Source organism: Littorina saxatilis, linkage group LG6, assembly GCF_037325665.1.
Source record: "Littorina saxatilis isolate snail1 linkage group LG6, US_GU_Lsax_2.0, whole genome shotgun sequence".
In the NCBI taxonomy this organism is placed as follows: Eukaryota; Metazoa; Mollusca; class Gastropoda; order Littorinimorpha; family Littorinidae; genus Littorina; species Littorina saxatilis.
The window spans coordinates 41058299-41075802 of NC_090250.1; the positions used below are offsets into that span (position 1 = coordinate 41058299).

At 41.6% G+C, this 17504-nt stretch overlaps 1 protein-coding gene across 2 annotated transcripts in view; it reads right to left on the minus strand.

Moving 5' to 3' along the window:
- The window catches only part of LOC138969219 (uncharacterized), a 43717-nt gene that overhangs the window by 17760 nt on the left and 8453 nt on the right, over positions 1-17504 (minus strand). The window contains exons 2-3 of one of the 2 annotated variants that reach the window (XM_070341965.1): positions 6482-6730; positions 3088-3387 (exon numbers count right to left, since the gene is read on the minus strand). In XM_070341965.1, coding sequence (XP_070198066.1) covers positions 3088-3162 — 75 coding nt within the window. In that variant the 5' untranslated portion in view covers positions 3163-3387; positions 6482-6730. Of the gene's footprint in view, positions 1-3087; positions 3388-4235; positions 4897-6481; positions 6731-17504 lie in introns of those variants that run through there. The other variant, XM_070341964.1, reaches the window with a different exon arrangement.

Genomic DNA, 17504 nt, shown 5'->3' on the forward strand with positions numbered 1-17504 from the left:
ATTGCTATTTAAAAATGTTGCGGCATTTGGGAAACGGAACTTCTCTGACATGTTTTCTTGTTCTTGGTGAGAACAGCCAATGATTGTAATTTGGAGCGTACTTTACATCTGTGGATTAAGTCATGCATGCACAAGTAGAAAACTGAAAACAAAGAACAAAGAGACGTCGAGGCGAGAAGAAGAGCAGGCAAAGAATCCGCTCAACAACAACAAACAAGTCGCGTAAGGCAAAAATACAACATTTAGTCAAGCTGTCGAACTCACAGAATGAAACTGAACGCAATGCAATTTTTCAGCAAGACCGTATACTCGTAGCATCGTCAGTCCACCGCTCGTGACAAAGGCAGTGAAATTGACAAGAAGAGCGGGGTAGTAGTTGCGCTGAGAAGGATAGCATGCTTTTCTGTAACTCTCTTCGTTTTAACTTTCTGAGCGTGTTTTTAATCCAAACATATCATATCTATATGTTTTTGGAATCAGGAACCGACAAGGAATAAGATGAAAGTGTTTTTAAATCGATTTCGGAAATTTGATTTTGATCATAATTTTTATATTTTTAATTTTCAGACCTTGTTTTTAATCCGAATATAACATATTTATATGTTTTTGGAATCAGAAAATGATGAAGAATAAGATGAACGTAAATTTGGATCGTTTTATAAAAAAATAATTTTAATTACAATTTTCAGATTTTTAATGACCGAAGTCATTAATTAGTTTTTAAGCCACCAAGCTGAAATGCAATACCGAAGTCCGGGCTTCGTCGAAGATTGCTTGGCCAAAATTTCAATCAATTTGATTGAAAAATGAGGGTGTGACAGTGCCGCCTCAACTTTTACAAAAAGCCGGATGTGACGTCATCAAAGACATTTATCGAAAAAATGAAAAAAACGTCCGGGGATGTCATACCCAGGAACTCTCATGTCAAATTTCATAAAGATCGGTCCAGTAGTTTACTCTCAATCGCTCTACACACACACACGCACACACACACACACACATACACCACACCCTCGTCTCGATCCCCCCCTCTACGTTAAAACATTTAGTCAAAACTTGACTAAATGTAAAAACAACACTATTGCCAAAACATCGACAGCCAATCATCGCGGTCTCTAGAATCTTTTGTATGCATTAGTTTTGTTTTGAATACTGAATTGTCAAACTGGACAACATTCCTGGCACGTTCCATTGGTCGATGCCACGAGTGGTAGGCAGTCTGACCAATCAATAGTTGTTTACTTAGTTTCACTTTGTATGCGGATCAGGGTCTTATCCAATCAAAGCCCAGCTTACACGCCGATGGCACATTGGTGACATGCCTCAAACCTTCACGAGGCAAAGACAATGGTTTGATCAGGAAACTCACGTGGATCCTCATGTTACAGGTTGAGTAAAGGGATGGGGTGGGTGGATGAGGGAGGGGGAAGCAAATAGAGAAGATGAGGAGTAGATGAAATGAAGGGGGGGGGGGGGAGAGAGGTAAAAAGTGGGTATAAGTACATTTGGAATATATTTTGGGACAACGATTCAATCAGAGTTTAAAGTTCCAGGCAGAAGAAGAAGAAAACCTGACATGGGCAGGTGAGGAGGGGGCGGGGGATGCGGGGGGGGGGGGGGGGGTAACAGCAAATAGAGACGGCCAGTATAGTTGATGAATTGGACGGGTGAGGGAGTTCCAGGGGGAGGGGTATATAAATCATTCATCATCATTTCGATGCATCAGAGCCACAACCATGTATCTCCAAAATGGACGTTCTTATAAATCTGTGATTGAAGTTTTGATGCTGAGGAAAAAATATGTACTTTAATGTAAAAGTTCGCAAAAATCATGGAAAGCAAGCAAAATACTGTTTTGTTTTATTTGTAAGCTCCTTGAAAAAAAAGATAGTGATAACATGCCTCCTGGGGGAGGGAGTTCCAGGGGGAGGGGTATATAAATCATTCATCATCATGTATGCCTTTGACCCCGTCCGGGGCATAGGCCGCCAACAAGAGGGTATATAAATACGTAAGGAATATATTCAGGGACATTGCATTACACAAATCATGTTCTTTATATGTCTAAGTTTGCATATATGGATACTAATATATTTATTATCCTTGGGGACAACAATTTAATCGAAGTTCAACGTTTCATGGAGAATAGGAGGAATCGATTAATTGTGAAGGGAAAGGGGTGACAGGAGGGAACAAATACGTTTACAATTTACTCAGGAACAACATTTTAATCGAAGTTTGAAGCTCGCGAGAGAAGAAGATTGGAATAGGTGACGGAGAATATCAATATGTTTGGAATTGTTTAGGGATACATGTAACATTCAAATGGGTCCATGTATGCGCTTTAATCTGGAGTGTCAGTGGTACATACAGCAACAAACAAAGGTTTTATCGACAACTCTGAATCTCATACAGTTGAATTCACTTCTTGTTTGAGAACACACACACACACACACACACACACACACACACACACACACACACACACACACACACACACACACAGTCACACACACACACAACGACAATCTAACCGACAATCAGTATTAGAACAAGTCGCACGATTGTAACGGAAAAAATAATATGCCAAATAATATTGCCAGTTAAACTTTTAGTGACTTTCTGGCATATTATATGACTGACGAAATGCAAATCTAAAGAACACAACGGCGAAACCTCTGTTTTATGACCTCCAAAATATATAAGAGAAAAACATATTCGTTTTAAAGGAAAGAGCCCTAAAGCTAAGATAAAGTTACAGACGTTATGAAGAGAAAGTCTTGGGAAATAAAGGCGTAAAACATAGGTTGTCTCATGGCCTAAAGGTCTTACAATACAGGTTTGAAATCATACATGTAAAAAAAATCAGACGAAAGCATTTATAATACTGTTGTTACCGTCCAGTTTAGTCTTTAAGTCTGTTGTTTAACGATTTGGCATTTTGTGTATATATATATATATCTACTCGTTAAATCCAGCAAACACGAACTAGTCATGGAACATATATAAAAAAAAACAGACTATATCAGAACCTTGAAAACAAAAATAACAACAACAACAACAACACCACCAACAACAACAACTTACCAGCGAATAGTAAGCACACACAGCGCTGCCAGTCCGTGTGTTGTTCCAGCACAGGAAACTGGTCACAATCGCCATGGTGAGCCAAAGGTCAACGTTGTGCTTGTCCACCCGAACGCTGACCGCCTCCTACTGCTGTCTACCCGCCTCACACTCCATCACTCCCAGGTGTGGTGCGACACAGTCACGGGTGGTTTGGTACGACGACGACACGCTCTATTGAAGATGGGTGGGACGGAGTGTCGGCGCTTCCCTTGACTTGACTGCAACTAACTGCATATTGTCACTGTCCTTTGGCCTATCCTTGAACAGAAAACACCACACGTTGTTTTTAACTTAGGTTTTTATATTATGATAATTGGACACAAAGCGGATCAGTCTTGCCATTAAGAATACGTCACACGGTGAGGGTTTTTTTAAACGTGTTTTTTTAACCTTACTTTCTTGTGTGTGCTTTTCTGACTTGAATACAAATAGGGATCCGTCTTACAAAGGTGTCGATGCGGGTAGGCGGTATATGACTGTGTATAGCGCTAGTAGAAAAAGGTCGATAAACAGGGTGTAGTGAATTGAGGCCTGTGAGTCAGCCAAGGCATATAAACAGTAACAAGTAGAAAAGCCACTGGAGCGATGCGTGACTTTTACGACAGGCGATACGTGCTGTATAACCACCGAGATATATATAGACTATATATCACCCAGTGGCTGTTCCACTGCTGTCCCCGAGCGTGCATTTCGCTTTGACTTTTATGGCAGAGTGACGTCACAGTCTTAACGATTTTCCGGGTACCCGGAGAGAGGTGTCGGCAGGGGGCATTTCCTTATTTACCTGTCTGCACTTAAATAGAACGACTGATTAACGACACCCGTAACACGCTTTGTCCCTGAGAGGCAGAAAACCTGACGTCAATAAAAATGCAATGGCTGGCGTCTTGAATTTAGTTCCTGTCGAAATGAAGAAGGAAATTATATAGGCCTAGTAACATTTGAGCTGAAGAACTGTTACAATATACGCCCGTAAACGATCCACGCAGTGGTTTTGTCACAGCGTGAAGGATAAGGTAAAGAAATACAATCCACCGTGGCTAATACAATGAGAAGTGACATCGATCCGTGGCGAAGATATTTATTTATAATCTAATGACACACACCTCAACAATGAAGTCTCAAGTAGTAGTAGAGCAGCACAGCTTACAGTCAATAACGTTGACAATATCACACTATTGAACGCAGCCACACACTTCGCGTTCAACGCGGTTCTGTTTGTCACAGATTACCAGTTTTCACTAACGCCGCCTGGACGAAAAGCAGCTCTGTAGTTTTGATCATACATTGAAATAAAATGTCGATCCAATCACCGGCTCAGTGCGGCAAAACAATTCATTCCGTCTCCCTCGAATAACACTGCTGAGCAACACATGAATATTCCACAGCAGAATATTTCACAGTGGAATATATTACAGCAGAGGCACTGACTAGAAACCTGGTTGAACAGGTAAAGCGTATTCTCCACAGTTTTCCCAGCCTTTCTGATGACAAAGAATATTTAAGTTCCAGAGCGATGACTGTGCGAACCGTGCAGAATACAGTCAACACAACACAACACCAAGCCAAATGGGATCGAACATGGTGTGACAGAGACGGAGCGACAGGCGATGATGACTATAGAGACGGGCGACGGTACGCTCAGCAACAAACGGCGACACCGCTGTGACCTAACCCTGTCGCATACCTGGCGCTACTGACGGGGGACAGACAGGGAGGCAGGCAGGACAGGTTGTATGGCCTGCAGCACACCACACCACAGCGCGTTCACCTACACCACCACGGAGGGAGGAAAGGGGGTGGGGAGGAAGAAGGGGCGGGAGGTTGATTGAACGCGGCTCGCCAGCAATCAATAAAACGTCTCCGTCGTGTGAGCACGGTGTTTTTTCACCTGTCGTCACGCGGCCGCCGCCATTCTATACCAGATTGCCGTGCGATGTTTGACTCTGTCCACTGAGCAAATAACTGTTCCGAGTCACTCATTACCCCGCTTCATATAGAGTAGGACTTAACACGCTTCACTGCGAATTAATTTCTTTCCCCCTGCCAGCAGGAACTTGAGACGCGTTTTTGTGTTTGTACGAAATGAAGTTGCATTGTGGTGCAAGAAATGCTATACGCAATGATACAAAGGTTTAGTTATGGCCACACACAAGTATTTCACACACGCAAGTCAAACGTGACAAGACCTTCATTGGTGCAGATCCCGACTTACTGACAAGACTGTACTAACCAGGAGGAGCCGGTCGAATCACTTAGTACAACACGGCCAGAGGAAATCCAACAGGAAATGAAGAAGTCAGTCTTGCTCAATAAACCCCCAAAGCCACACAAAGGTTGTTATTATTACAAGCAAGGCAACGGCCCGAGCTCTGTTGGGGGGTTTAACTTCACTGACTTGACCTGTTCTTGTCTGGACGTGGCCCGTCTTGGTTTCCTTCAGTTCCCTTGGCTTTCTTCACCTTTTGGAGATGGGATAGATGACGAAGGTGGTAATTAAAAGCAGCATTCAGAGTTTCTGAGCTTTTTAAAGTAGATGCTGTTAATTGAGATTGATTGATACCTGTTGCTTTTTGGGTCCAGCGGACCATATAGGCCAAATCAGGAACCCACAAGTTTAACATTACACAAATTTAAATTAAACCAATTTAAAAGAACAAAGTCAGGAAATGTATCACAGTAAAACTATTATCACAGGCGGGGCACCATGGTGCCTCTTCTCTTTTAAGCAGGTGAACATGTGTTATGTAAGTGCGACCAGTGTGTAACCTAGCCAAAACACTTACTTCTTTTCTACTTGAAGCCATCAAAACTACACAAGATACGCCCTGAGCATTAAGGTGTCAGCCACTCATCCCCTGGTAACACATGACAAACTCGGAATTCACCATATTTTGGGGGAAAAAGGGTGGAGAATTTTATGGGGGAAGGCAGAAATAGAGAAGAGACAAGAAAAAGATCCTAATTAGGTTCACGGCATCGAGAGTGATGAGACCTTCTCTCAAAAGTTAGTAGAGAAGGCTCCCCATCCACCACCCGGGGGACGCGCCTCTACGCCAATTAGGGGGCGCGAGGTGTTAATTGAGAGATTAATACCCAATGAAATCGTACGCCAAAACAGGACATATGATTTGTGGAATACGCGAAACGCAAAGTAGCCGGCCCCATCTACTATTGACCATATAATAATATATCGGCTGACGGAATAAAATATAATTATAAGGCCTCAGAAACAGTGTTAACAGTGTTTTATTTAGCTTGTACGTTATTTATATGTACCCCGAGGTGTTTCTTGATAAAAATGTGCATTGGATGTCTACTTCTCTATGTCTACTCGTCTATTTCTCCTTACATTATATCCTCGGCGATCCAATGTCCGCTCTGACCATCGAGGGCCGAAGTGGTCCGGCCATCCAACGGTGATAACAGAGCTGAGTGTCGTAACCCTCTCACTGGAGGGCGGGAGGGTCGGAGGGACCCGCACAGCCCGGGGGAGGGGCGTACGGAGAAAAGGAACTGGGAGCAGTCACGGTTGGAGGTCTCTTTCACACACAGGTGATAACCTTGTTTGACGTTGAGCCTTCTTACAATGGCCGGACATCTGTAACAGAGGTAAACAAACTTCCACAGTGAATGGCCGCACTACAATGACAGTTAGAACACAACGTAAAACTCGCTTCGCAATAGCCGGACATCAATAACAGAGAGTGAACAACGTTACACCCACACACAAATGTCACAGTGGCCGAACAAAGTTAAAGACACTTCCACAATGCCGGACATCAGTAACAGAGAGCGAACAAAGTTACAACGAACTTTTCACTGTGGTGGAACAAAGTTAAACTCATTTTCACATTGCCTGGACACTTGTCAAACACACGACGGGCGGTTTTACACCATGTTTTCAAGGACTCGGTCACAAAGAGGGCAACAATAAATTTGTAAAGATACAGATCGAGCCTATTCACGCGACTCAGTCTATATAAAAGCTTGTGTTATTCAAATATGAAGCAAAAGGTTCCATGTAGATCCTCGTCTCAAAGTTGAAGGGGTATTATCCGCCAGCTGTTGAAGAGATTCTAAAGAAAACCCCATGTACCACAGCGTGGATGAATAGCCAACAGATTATGCTGTATCTTGAGAACAAATCTGTTTCAATATCGCCTCTGAACACTTATTAAGCTTGGAAAAAATATTTATAACATATTATTTTCAAATTAACATTTCTGACTTGGTGGTTACTTTTTAACAAAAGTATGTGACTATTCACTGAAAACCAGTCCACATTTTATAAGGTATCTGATCGTATTAAAGCTATAGGTTCTAAAATGCAAGGCTAGCTCAAATGAGTAAGAATTTGTCTTTGACACACACACACACACACACACACACACACACACACACACACACACACACACACACACACACACACACTGTGACATACACACACACATATATATATATATAGCTATTCTGATGGACACGTGGGGGAATTCGGGGGCTGTGATTGGATGGTCTCACACATCCCTTTTCCGATCATCAAAGCATAACGCTACGAAAGTTGGCCATTTTTGCCGATATCCAAACGATATCGGCAATAACAAAGACGCATGGTTCCGGTTTCTTCCACGTGTATAAAGTACACGCATACCTCGCCAGGTTTGTTTCTGTCACTCTGTGACTAGTCGACAGACGATGCCATTTGCTTTGTGTGTGTTTTTGTTGTTGCTTACTGTACATGACATACATTACGTGTAAAATCCAGTTCTTTAACAGGCAACAAACCTTGCAAATTTCCAGAAGCTGCAATCTGAAGCGACCTATCTCGGATTCTAGCAGACGATCTCTCCAATGTTTAACACAAAATCAGCAAACTCTCCTGTCACATAGAACGTCCATTGTATAGTGCAATGTTGAAATGAAGTTACCGGTCTGAAACATTTCGTCGTTTCTTCTGAGACAATCCTTGTTCTCTTATCATCTACAGATTTACCGCTGTCTTCACCACGCGAATTCCCAACAGAAGTCAGACTTTCGAACATACAATCTACGTAGGCAAGCATGATACGTCATGACGTCATATGATTCCTAACATATTGACGTAATGCTAAGCATCCGGTTATCTCGAGTTTTCTCCGTAATACATGTCCGTGGGTTTTTCAATGTTCGGTTATTTCCGTGGCTTCATGCGGAAAGGGAACCGTCGTCTGCAATCAACGACATGGACCATTCTGGTACTTGTCGCTGACAAAAACATGATTCTAACACAGAATTTAATGTCAGAATAGCTATATAAACGCTATTGTGTTTTCATCGTAGCAATAGGGTCCGATATTTAGACTCGAACAAGTATAATGCGACTCGTCTTCGACTCGTCAGCATTATACTTGTCTCGTCTAAATATCGGGCCCTATTGCTACGCTGAAAACACAATAGCTGTTAATATATATATAGTGGGTGATTGAGGAGGGAAGAGAGGACGACGGTGAAGCAAAGTCATACAGAAATATATATTTAATAATAATAAGAAGAAGAACATTTATATAGCGCTAAATCAAAAACTTTCGTTAAAAAGGCTTGCTCTAAGCGCTTGACATCTAAACTAAAACGTCATTCACACTCTTTACAATGATGTACAAGAACTTCATGTAAAAGTAGCGAGAGGTCGCGTCAGGGTGTCACTCCCGCTCACGAACACAACTCACTTATTTAGAAACAGTCTCTACCTTGACTCATGCTAACTTGTCATAAGTTAGTAATATAGGAATTTAAAGAAACAGGATCTCGGATCCTACACACACGAGTGGAGCATTAAAAAAAATACCAAGGAACGGGAAGTTGCCATAAAGAGTTTCAGTTTCGATAAGGCTGTTCACTTCTAGAACCTAATTTGTGCAGTTTTCACACGACAATACGACACCACGGTTCGTGAAGAAAACAGGTGACAGTTGCATACAAGGTGCGGCATTCACAGATTGTATGGACACAATACCCAGCGAACAAAAGACAGTCACGGTAGTCACGCGTGTGCATGTCAACGATACAAATTTAGAACATTTCTTTCATTGAAAACTGAGTATATGGCTGCATAAACGGCGGGCTGGGGGGGGGGGGGGGTGTCATACACTTTAAAACTCACTCGTGCACAATCGAGTGAACGTGGGAGTTGCAGCCCGTAAACGAAGAAGAAGAAGAAGAAGAAGAAGAAGAAGAAGAAGAAGAAGAAGAAGAAGAAAGAAGAAGAAGAAGAAGAAGAAGAAGAAGAAGAAGAAGAAGAAGAAGAAGAAGAAGATCATGGCCCACTGAATTGAGCACAAATGGCTTGGTGAGCTCGAGCGACCTACCCCGGCTGCAGCTGACAGCACACCCAAACCTTCGAAATGTACTGGAGGCCCAATAGCATGCTAACTCTACCTGTCCCAAGATAGGCCAATTGGTCCCAAGAGGACGTACAAATCCTCCAGTCAGTCGGTGAAAAGGATTGGATGGGGAAAAAAGACACTGAGTGGGTGATTGAGGAGGGAAGAGAGGATGACGGTGAAGCAAAGTCATACACAAAACCGAATATTTTATTGCCTATAGTACCTGGAATTTGCCTTACTGTTGCGGTAAAACTAATCCAAAAGGCGCAATTTAAAGCAGTACTGATGACAAAAAAGATGCGGTCTAGCTTGGTCAGTTGACATTCCGAGTCACGCGCGTGGCAACATTTGAGACGAGAAACGCGGTGACCAATGAATCTAGCGGATCATGTGACGACCGAGGACACTCCTCACAAAGAGATTGCTCTGAAAAGACTGCACCACCGTGGGAACAGCACGCAAAAAAATTCGTTTGGTGTAATGCCTTAAAGGTGGGGGGGGGGGAGAGAGAGAGAGAGAGAGAGAGAGAGAGAGAGAGAGAGAGAGAGAGAGACAGAGACAGAGAGAGAGAGAGACACAGAGAGACAGAGAGACAGTGACAGAGAGAGAGACAGAGGGAGAGACAGACAGACAGAGAGTCTATACCTCGTGTACCTGTCTATCTGTCTGGCTGTCAGTGAGTGTCTGCATTAATATAAAGCTATTATTCTTAATTGTTACTTTAGAAAAATAAAGAATTGTCATTGTCATTGTCCCTGCCGGCGTGTGTGTGTGTATGTGTGTGTGTGTGTGTGTGTGTGTGTGTGTGTGTGTCTGTGTGTGTGTGTGTGTGTTGCGTGTGCGTGCGCGCGCGCGCGCGCCTCATGTGTCTTTGTTTGTTGCCAGAATTCAAGTGATAGCAGAATAAACATTGACATAGGGCCTACCGGAAAGAGCACTGCGGCCAGAGCATAGTTAGTTCCGGTCAAGGCCAAATTAAGCTGTCCGATTGTCAGGTTGAAGGTTAAAAACAGAAGCAAAAAATTCAATAGCGTGCTTTTTTTTCCTGATCTGTTTGCTCTTTTGAGGAGAAAAGAAAAATCTCGTTCACCCTCAGTGTGCACGTCTCAAACAAACAGGCGCTGTCCTAAATTCCAATCAAGTTTCGCGAGTTCTGCGTCTTTTGGTTGCATTCTCTCCGCCATCTCTACTCCCTCTCCCAAGCGATCCTCAAGGTCCATCTCAGTTTAAATATATACCAGCATATGCAACACAAACATTTACCTGCTTTAGTAACAATGTTTATCAAAAAGTCAACATATTAATTAAGATAATTGACTCTGCATCAGAGCACACACACACCACAGTGGCGACTGGTGGGTACTGACATTGATTTACTGGCTTAGCATCATGAGCAAGTTGTCATTTATCGCAACATTTGGAACCCTTCTGTACACATCCATCACCTTTTTCCCAAATCCCTCCCCAAACCCTCTCGCCCCTCGCTCTCTTATTCCAACACACGACACAGTGGGCTATTTTATTAATTGCTAAAATGTAGTTGTACTCAGCTTTGCTATAGAATGTGGGGATGAACATCGCCTTCTCTACCCTTCATATGAAAATGATTGACCGCAAGTACAGAAGTAGTGACGGCTTAAGACAAGGCTTCTTCGTACTTATGCGCTTCAGGTTGACTCTGGGCGCCTTCCTATGCTGTAACGGTGAAGTCATCAAACGTCTAACTTCAAGATTGTTGAGATTAACTGTGAAATTATCGAACGTCTAACTTCAAGATTGCTGAGTGAAATACCTGGTCAGCTAGCACGACAAGATGAGTGGACTGTGGTTACCGGACTTACTGTACCGAGGACCCGCAGCCATATCTGATCATAAACTCCACAGAGCGCGCAAGATGACCACACAAGTATTACAACTCGAGGTTTATTGCAATACCGAGCGATCAACACCGATATCGAAGGCTGAACAAATAGTTGAAGAAATGGCCGCCGCTTTTTTGGAATGGCTTGAGATTCTTCCTACCTATCATCCCTTCTGGTCCTCCCCCCCCCCCCCCACAGCTGGATAAAAGAGGCAAAGGGAACATTTATTGGTTAAACAACAACAACAACAACAACAACAACAACAACAACAACAACAACAACAACAACAACAACAACAACTACCGATCAAACGACAGACGGCGACGATGCCAGGAATTGAACACAGGTGCAACATACACGGAACAGAGTTTCAACCAGAGTTCAGTGAAACAAAACGCGTGAGCTAGGAAAAAGACGACATGAAGAGAAAACTGCGAAAAAGCAACAATCTTCCCCCTAAAGTGAATCAACTTTTTCACCCGTGTACCTAACGGAGAGCAACTATCTTTCAACGATGAAAGGACACCGCTGGGACCACACAAAACTGTCTCTACATTGCAGGTGGAATTCCCTTCAAGGTACATATTTTAATATTATAAAGAAATGGACAACAAGAGGTGTCCTCTGTTGGGAGGTATCCTTTCATTCGAGGGGCCACACATCGCAGATGCCAGTGTATTAACCGATACCCCAACAAACTGGCAGGTATCTGTCGTTGGCCTGGGACGGTGACTCATTGTCCGGGTAATGCGGTAGGGCGGTCAGCGTGTGGGGGACAATAGAAATCATATTACCCCAGGTCCTGCCGCTCCCGTGTCTGTGTGTGACGGAGGGGGGTCAGTCCAGGCCTACCGAGTCAGGTCATTTCAGTCATTAAAGCTTAGGGAAGTGCAGTGGGATGAGAAGGGGAACTGGAACGGAGGGTATTGAGGAGAGAGAGAGAGAGAGAGAGAGAGAGAGAGAGAGAGAGAGAGAGAGAGAGAGAGAGAGAGAGAGAGAGAGAGAGACGCAGACGCAGACGCAGATAATTTATTCAATAGGCCATAGCCCCTTATGAAGGATCGGAGTGTGAACAAATGATTAACGTTGCAAATAATTTAACTCATCAGGTGCAAAAAAGGTACAACATAACAATCGCACAACACTACGGATTAAAACATACATTACACGTTATTTTAACTAAGAGGTTAAAACATCTCTTAATTTAAAGGCTTTATACAAATACAAGGATACATTTCTAACAACAGTTTCTTGAGGGGAAGCCAGGAGCAAGCTGAGTCTAAAAGTGCTTGGGTTTTTATAATATTTAAATGGGATAAATTTTTCTCTTAATCTGTTTAAGTATGGACAACACAAAACAAAATGGACTTCATCATCTTGCTTTACTTTACAAAGGGGACACATTAACTGATCGGCATCATGCTGTTTATATCGGTTAGCATGCACATTTATTTCTGAAATACCGAATCGAAACCTAGTCATAATAAACTTTAGATGTCTATCCACATTCAACAAAAGGTAGGGTTTAATGTCATGTACAGTACAAAAAGAGAGAGAGAGAGAGAGAGAGAGAGAGAGAGAGAGAGAGAGAGAGAGAGAGAGAGAGAGAGAGAGAGTAAGTAACATGCAAAACATGTCTGTCTGTCAGCTTATTCATCATTAGCTTGTCCACTCTCTCTGTCTCCTTGTCTGTCTGTCTGTCTGTCTGTCTGTCTGTCTCACTGTCTGTCTCACTGTCTGTCTGTTAGACTGTTTCTCTGTCTGTCTGTCTGTCTGTCTGTCTGACTGACTTCTGTCTGTCTGTCTCTGTCTCCCTTTCTCCATCTCTCTTTCTTTCTTTCTCACTCTGTATGTCAACATCGCCGTCTCTATAAAATGATAGACTTTACGAAGTCATTGACCGGTGAGGGGTGAGTTCAGCGGTGTACCTTGTCGGTTACGGCATCGATTTCCCATTTGCCTCATTTCTTTGTGGAAGGAAATTATGACCTTCTTACGTTACACATATATATATATACTAGATGATTACCCGCTTCGCCGGGTACCGGCTTCGCCGGGAAGAAGTAGAGCCGAATACCAGGCTGCGCCTGGGACCCGAAGGAAAGGAGATAAACGCGCAAAACACTGGAGACCTTCTAAAAATAGTAACGTGCAGTGACCTTCTAAAAATAGTAACGTAGTAACGGGAATATGGATTGACGCCACACGGAGGAAGGGAGATAATCGCGGCTGAAAACACTGGAGAAGATAAGGAAGAGTTACTGGTAGTGGATCCAGACCAAAAAAACCAAAATCGGTTCAGCGCGCACAGCGCTGCGCGCTGAGAGCACGTGTTGAAATATCTCATCGACCAGGTTGTGTCCAGGGTGTACCTGAATATGATCACCAAATTTGAAACAGATCCATCGAGAACCTTGGCCGCGCATCGCGCACAGACACACAGACAGACAGACAGACAGACACTAGTCGTATATATATATATATATATATATATATATATATATATATATATATATAAATAGATATGCTGCATGGCCTTTTTGTCAGTACTGTAGAGAATTGTTCACAGGTTCGATTCTGTGCAAAGCCTCTCGCATCCCACGTCTCTCCTCATATTCACAACAAACAGTATCATGCAGAATTTAAAGGTCCTTGTCTACATTTTTATACCGAAATCGCCATTTGACCATTAAAATGCAGAGTTTATTATCTACAAATATCAACAATACACCCCCTTTCGATCAGGAAAGACGAAGCCAGAGTAGCCGTTTGAAAATTCATTGTAGTATTCCAGCGTAGTACTCATAGTAGGATATCCTTATTTGGAAAATGCCAAGCGCAAAACTCCTCTCAAATCCCGTGCATTTGGTTTAAACAAAATTTTATTCAGGATTTCTTCGCATGAACAGTTCAAAACACACAACTAGGACACGCACTCAAGCAAATGCTTATATCACGTGACCAGAACAATACTAAGTTACACACATTTTCGTAATGGTGGACATAACAACAATAAACCAGAAAAACAAATTGAAAGAATGGGGATGGGGAGCTAAATAGGAACAAAGGAATCTACAGAAGATAAAAAGAAAAGGGAGGGAGAGGGGGAAGAAAGTAAACAACCACAAGGAGAGGCTAGGACGAAAGCGCATAGGAAGATAGCATCAAGTCTAAGACATGCAACATGTAATTTCAAGTAAGTGTAACAATTTTTTTATGGAAGGCAGTAGTTCGTTAACATATAAAATACGAGACAAACGATAATAATCATTTCTTATACGCTGCCTATGTGCATTTCGTGCGTTTAAAAAAAAGCGTGGACAGCGCTCTAGTGTCAAACTGTTGCTGCACTTGTTTGGGCGTGGCTATAAGCATAGTGACATGAATTTGATTGGTCAGTATTTTTAGGCAAAGCACATGTTCTCAGCAAACAGAAAACAAAATATTGGAAGCGTGAGTCACGCTACCCAAAAATAACATATATTTTTACATTTTTTTTCTATAACTTTTTTCCCTATGGTTCATTCATCATCTGACATAACTTTTTAGCGAAATCTAACCATAAGATTATTGAAAAAAAGCAAAAATGTAGACGACCACCTTTAAAGTGTACGCCAGTTATACTTCAGAAGGACAAAAGGAATTAATCGTCGACGTTGGTCACTTTCATCAATGCACGATTTTAAGTAAAATTAACTTTTATGAATGCTTGAATTTTGGTAAAAATAACTTTCATGAATGCTTAAATTTTGGTAAAAATAACTTTCATGAATGCTTAAATTTTGGTAAAATTAACTTTCATCATTGCTTGAATTTTGGCAAAATGAACTTTCATGAATGCTTGAATTTTGGTAAAATTAACTTTCATGAATGCTCATTTTGGTAAAATTAACTTTCATCAATGCTTGAATTTTGGTTAAAATTAACTTTCATCAATGCGTTTAATTAAGGTACGATTATCTTTAATCATTGTATGAACTTAGGTAAAATTAACTTGCAAAAATAGTACTGTGCCTTCAAACCAACGCCATACACTTTTGATTTTCGAAATGTTCAAAGATGCTGAAAATGATATAATAGGTCCGGAAGGCCTTGAGTAATTTTGAACAATAAACAGCTATAGTTTTAAATTTGAACAATAAACAGTTATAGTTTAACTCTGTTTATTGTTCAAAATTACTCCAGGCCTTCCGGACCTATTATATTACATCATAGATAGGTCCCTGATTACATGATTGTGCTATTGAGTTGCGTTCGCGGTAACCAAAAAAGTACCGGTATTTTAACAATCATAGTGAGAAACAAATAAACAAGTCGCGTAAGGCGAAATTACTACATTTAGTCAAGCTGTCGAACTCACGGGATGAAACTGAACGCACTGTATTTATTCACTAAGACAGTACAGCTTCGTCAATCCCCGCGTGAAGGAAATCGCTCACCTTCCACGTGCAAAACGTAGTGATATTGACACGCCAGATTAGCGCGGTAGCGTATTGTGCTAAGCAGGAAAGCGCGCTTTTCTGTATTCTTGTTAACTTTCTGAGCTTGTTTTGAATACAACCTATCATATCTATATGTTTTTGGAATCAGGAAATGATCACGAATAAGATGACATCATTTTTGGATCGATTTCTTACATTTTAATCGTAAGACTAATTATTCTATTTTCGTTAATTGTGATCACATTTTAAGAGAAAACATGACATATGTATATGTTTTTAGATTCAGAATGTGATGAAGAATACGATGCAATCAATTTTAAATCTGTTTTCGAAAAATCGATTTTAATGACAACTTTAATGAGCAAACTCATTAATTAAATTTTAAGCCTCCAAGCTGAAATGCAATACCAAAGTCCGGGCTTCGTCGAAGATTACTTGACCAAAATTTCAACCAATTTGGTTGAAAAATGAGAGCGTGACAGTGGTGCCTCAACTTTCACGAAAAGGCGGATATGACGTTATCAAAGACATTTATCAAAAAAATGAAAAAAACATCTGGGGATATCATACCCAGGAACTCTCATGTAAAATTTCATAAAGATCGGTCCAGTAGTTTACTCTGAATCGCTCTACACACACACACACACACACACATACACCACCACGACCCTCGTCTCGATTCCCCCCTCTACGTTAAAACATTTAGTCAAAACTTGACTAAATGTAAAAAGAGAACAACTGTCAACCCATTCATCTTACCAACTGTGGCCGCATTTGACGGGGGTGGGTTTTTTTCGTAAAAAAAACCTTTCAATTTTTACTGTGCTGTTCTGTTTGTTTCTTGGCCATTGGACTGAATGACCATGTTTTATTTTACTGAACGTATTTCTCTCGCTTTTGTTTAAACAAAATCAATTGGTGGTGGGTTTTTTTTATAGGTGATACCGGCTTACGGTCACTGATTCAGGAAACATGCCACCACTTTGAAACTTCCCGCAGTGGGGCACTGCGGTTATGAAATTAAAGGCCCCTCCTGTTTTTGGAACCGCAGGAGCTTTCTAGTTTGCTGTTAGGTAGATTTTTGGTTCCTCTTTTCTGTCATGCTCTCTTTTTCTTCATGAATTCTTTTCTTTTTTCTGCCTTCTTGCTCATTCACCTGTATTTTTTCCAAAAATCTCTTCTCTTGCCGCTTGTCTCGCGATTCATGTATAGTTTAATCTATTAGTGTTCTGATGTAAGTCCAGCAGTAGATAGGTTAAGCCTATTTTAACATACTGGAAACTGGTAATCTTCCAGTAGGTATTAATTTAGTTTTACTAAAGCCTGCTGGGACACAAGTAATGGGTTAGTGCATTTGTAAACAGGAATCGCTTGACAAGTGGCCCCCTTCATCCCCCCCCTTCCTCGTCCTGATATGGCTCTGCGTAGTCGGCTGGACGTTAAGCAACAAATAAACAAACAAACAAACTTTGAAACTTGCTGCAATTCGCTCACAGGTTCTCGACCCCAGTGCCTGTTAAATTAGCCCACCTGTGAGTTAATTTATTTCTATCTCGTTAAAGTCAGCTTGGCAATTATGTTCGTTTCAAGGTGAAGTCGTGTCAACGATCTACGACAACGGCAACACTTTCCTGTAGATAAGCAAATTGGTGACAATTTGTACACGCTTTGATAATACTCTTTATTTCTTATCTTGTTAAAGTCAGCTT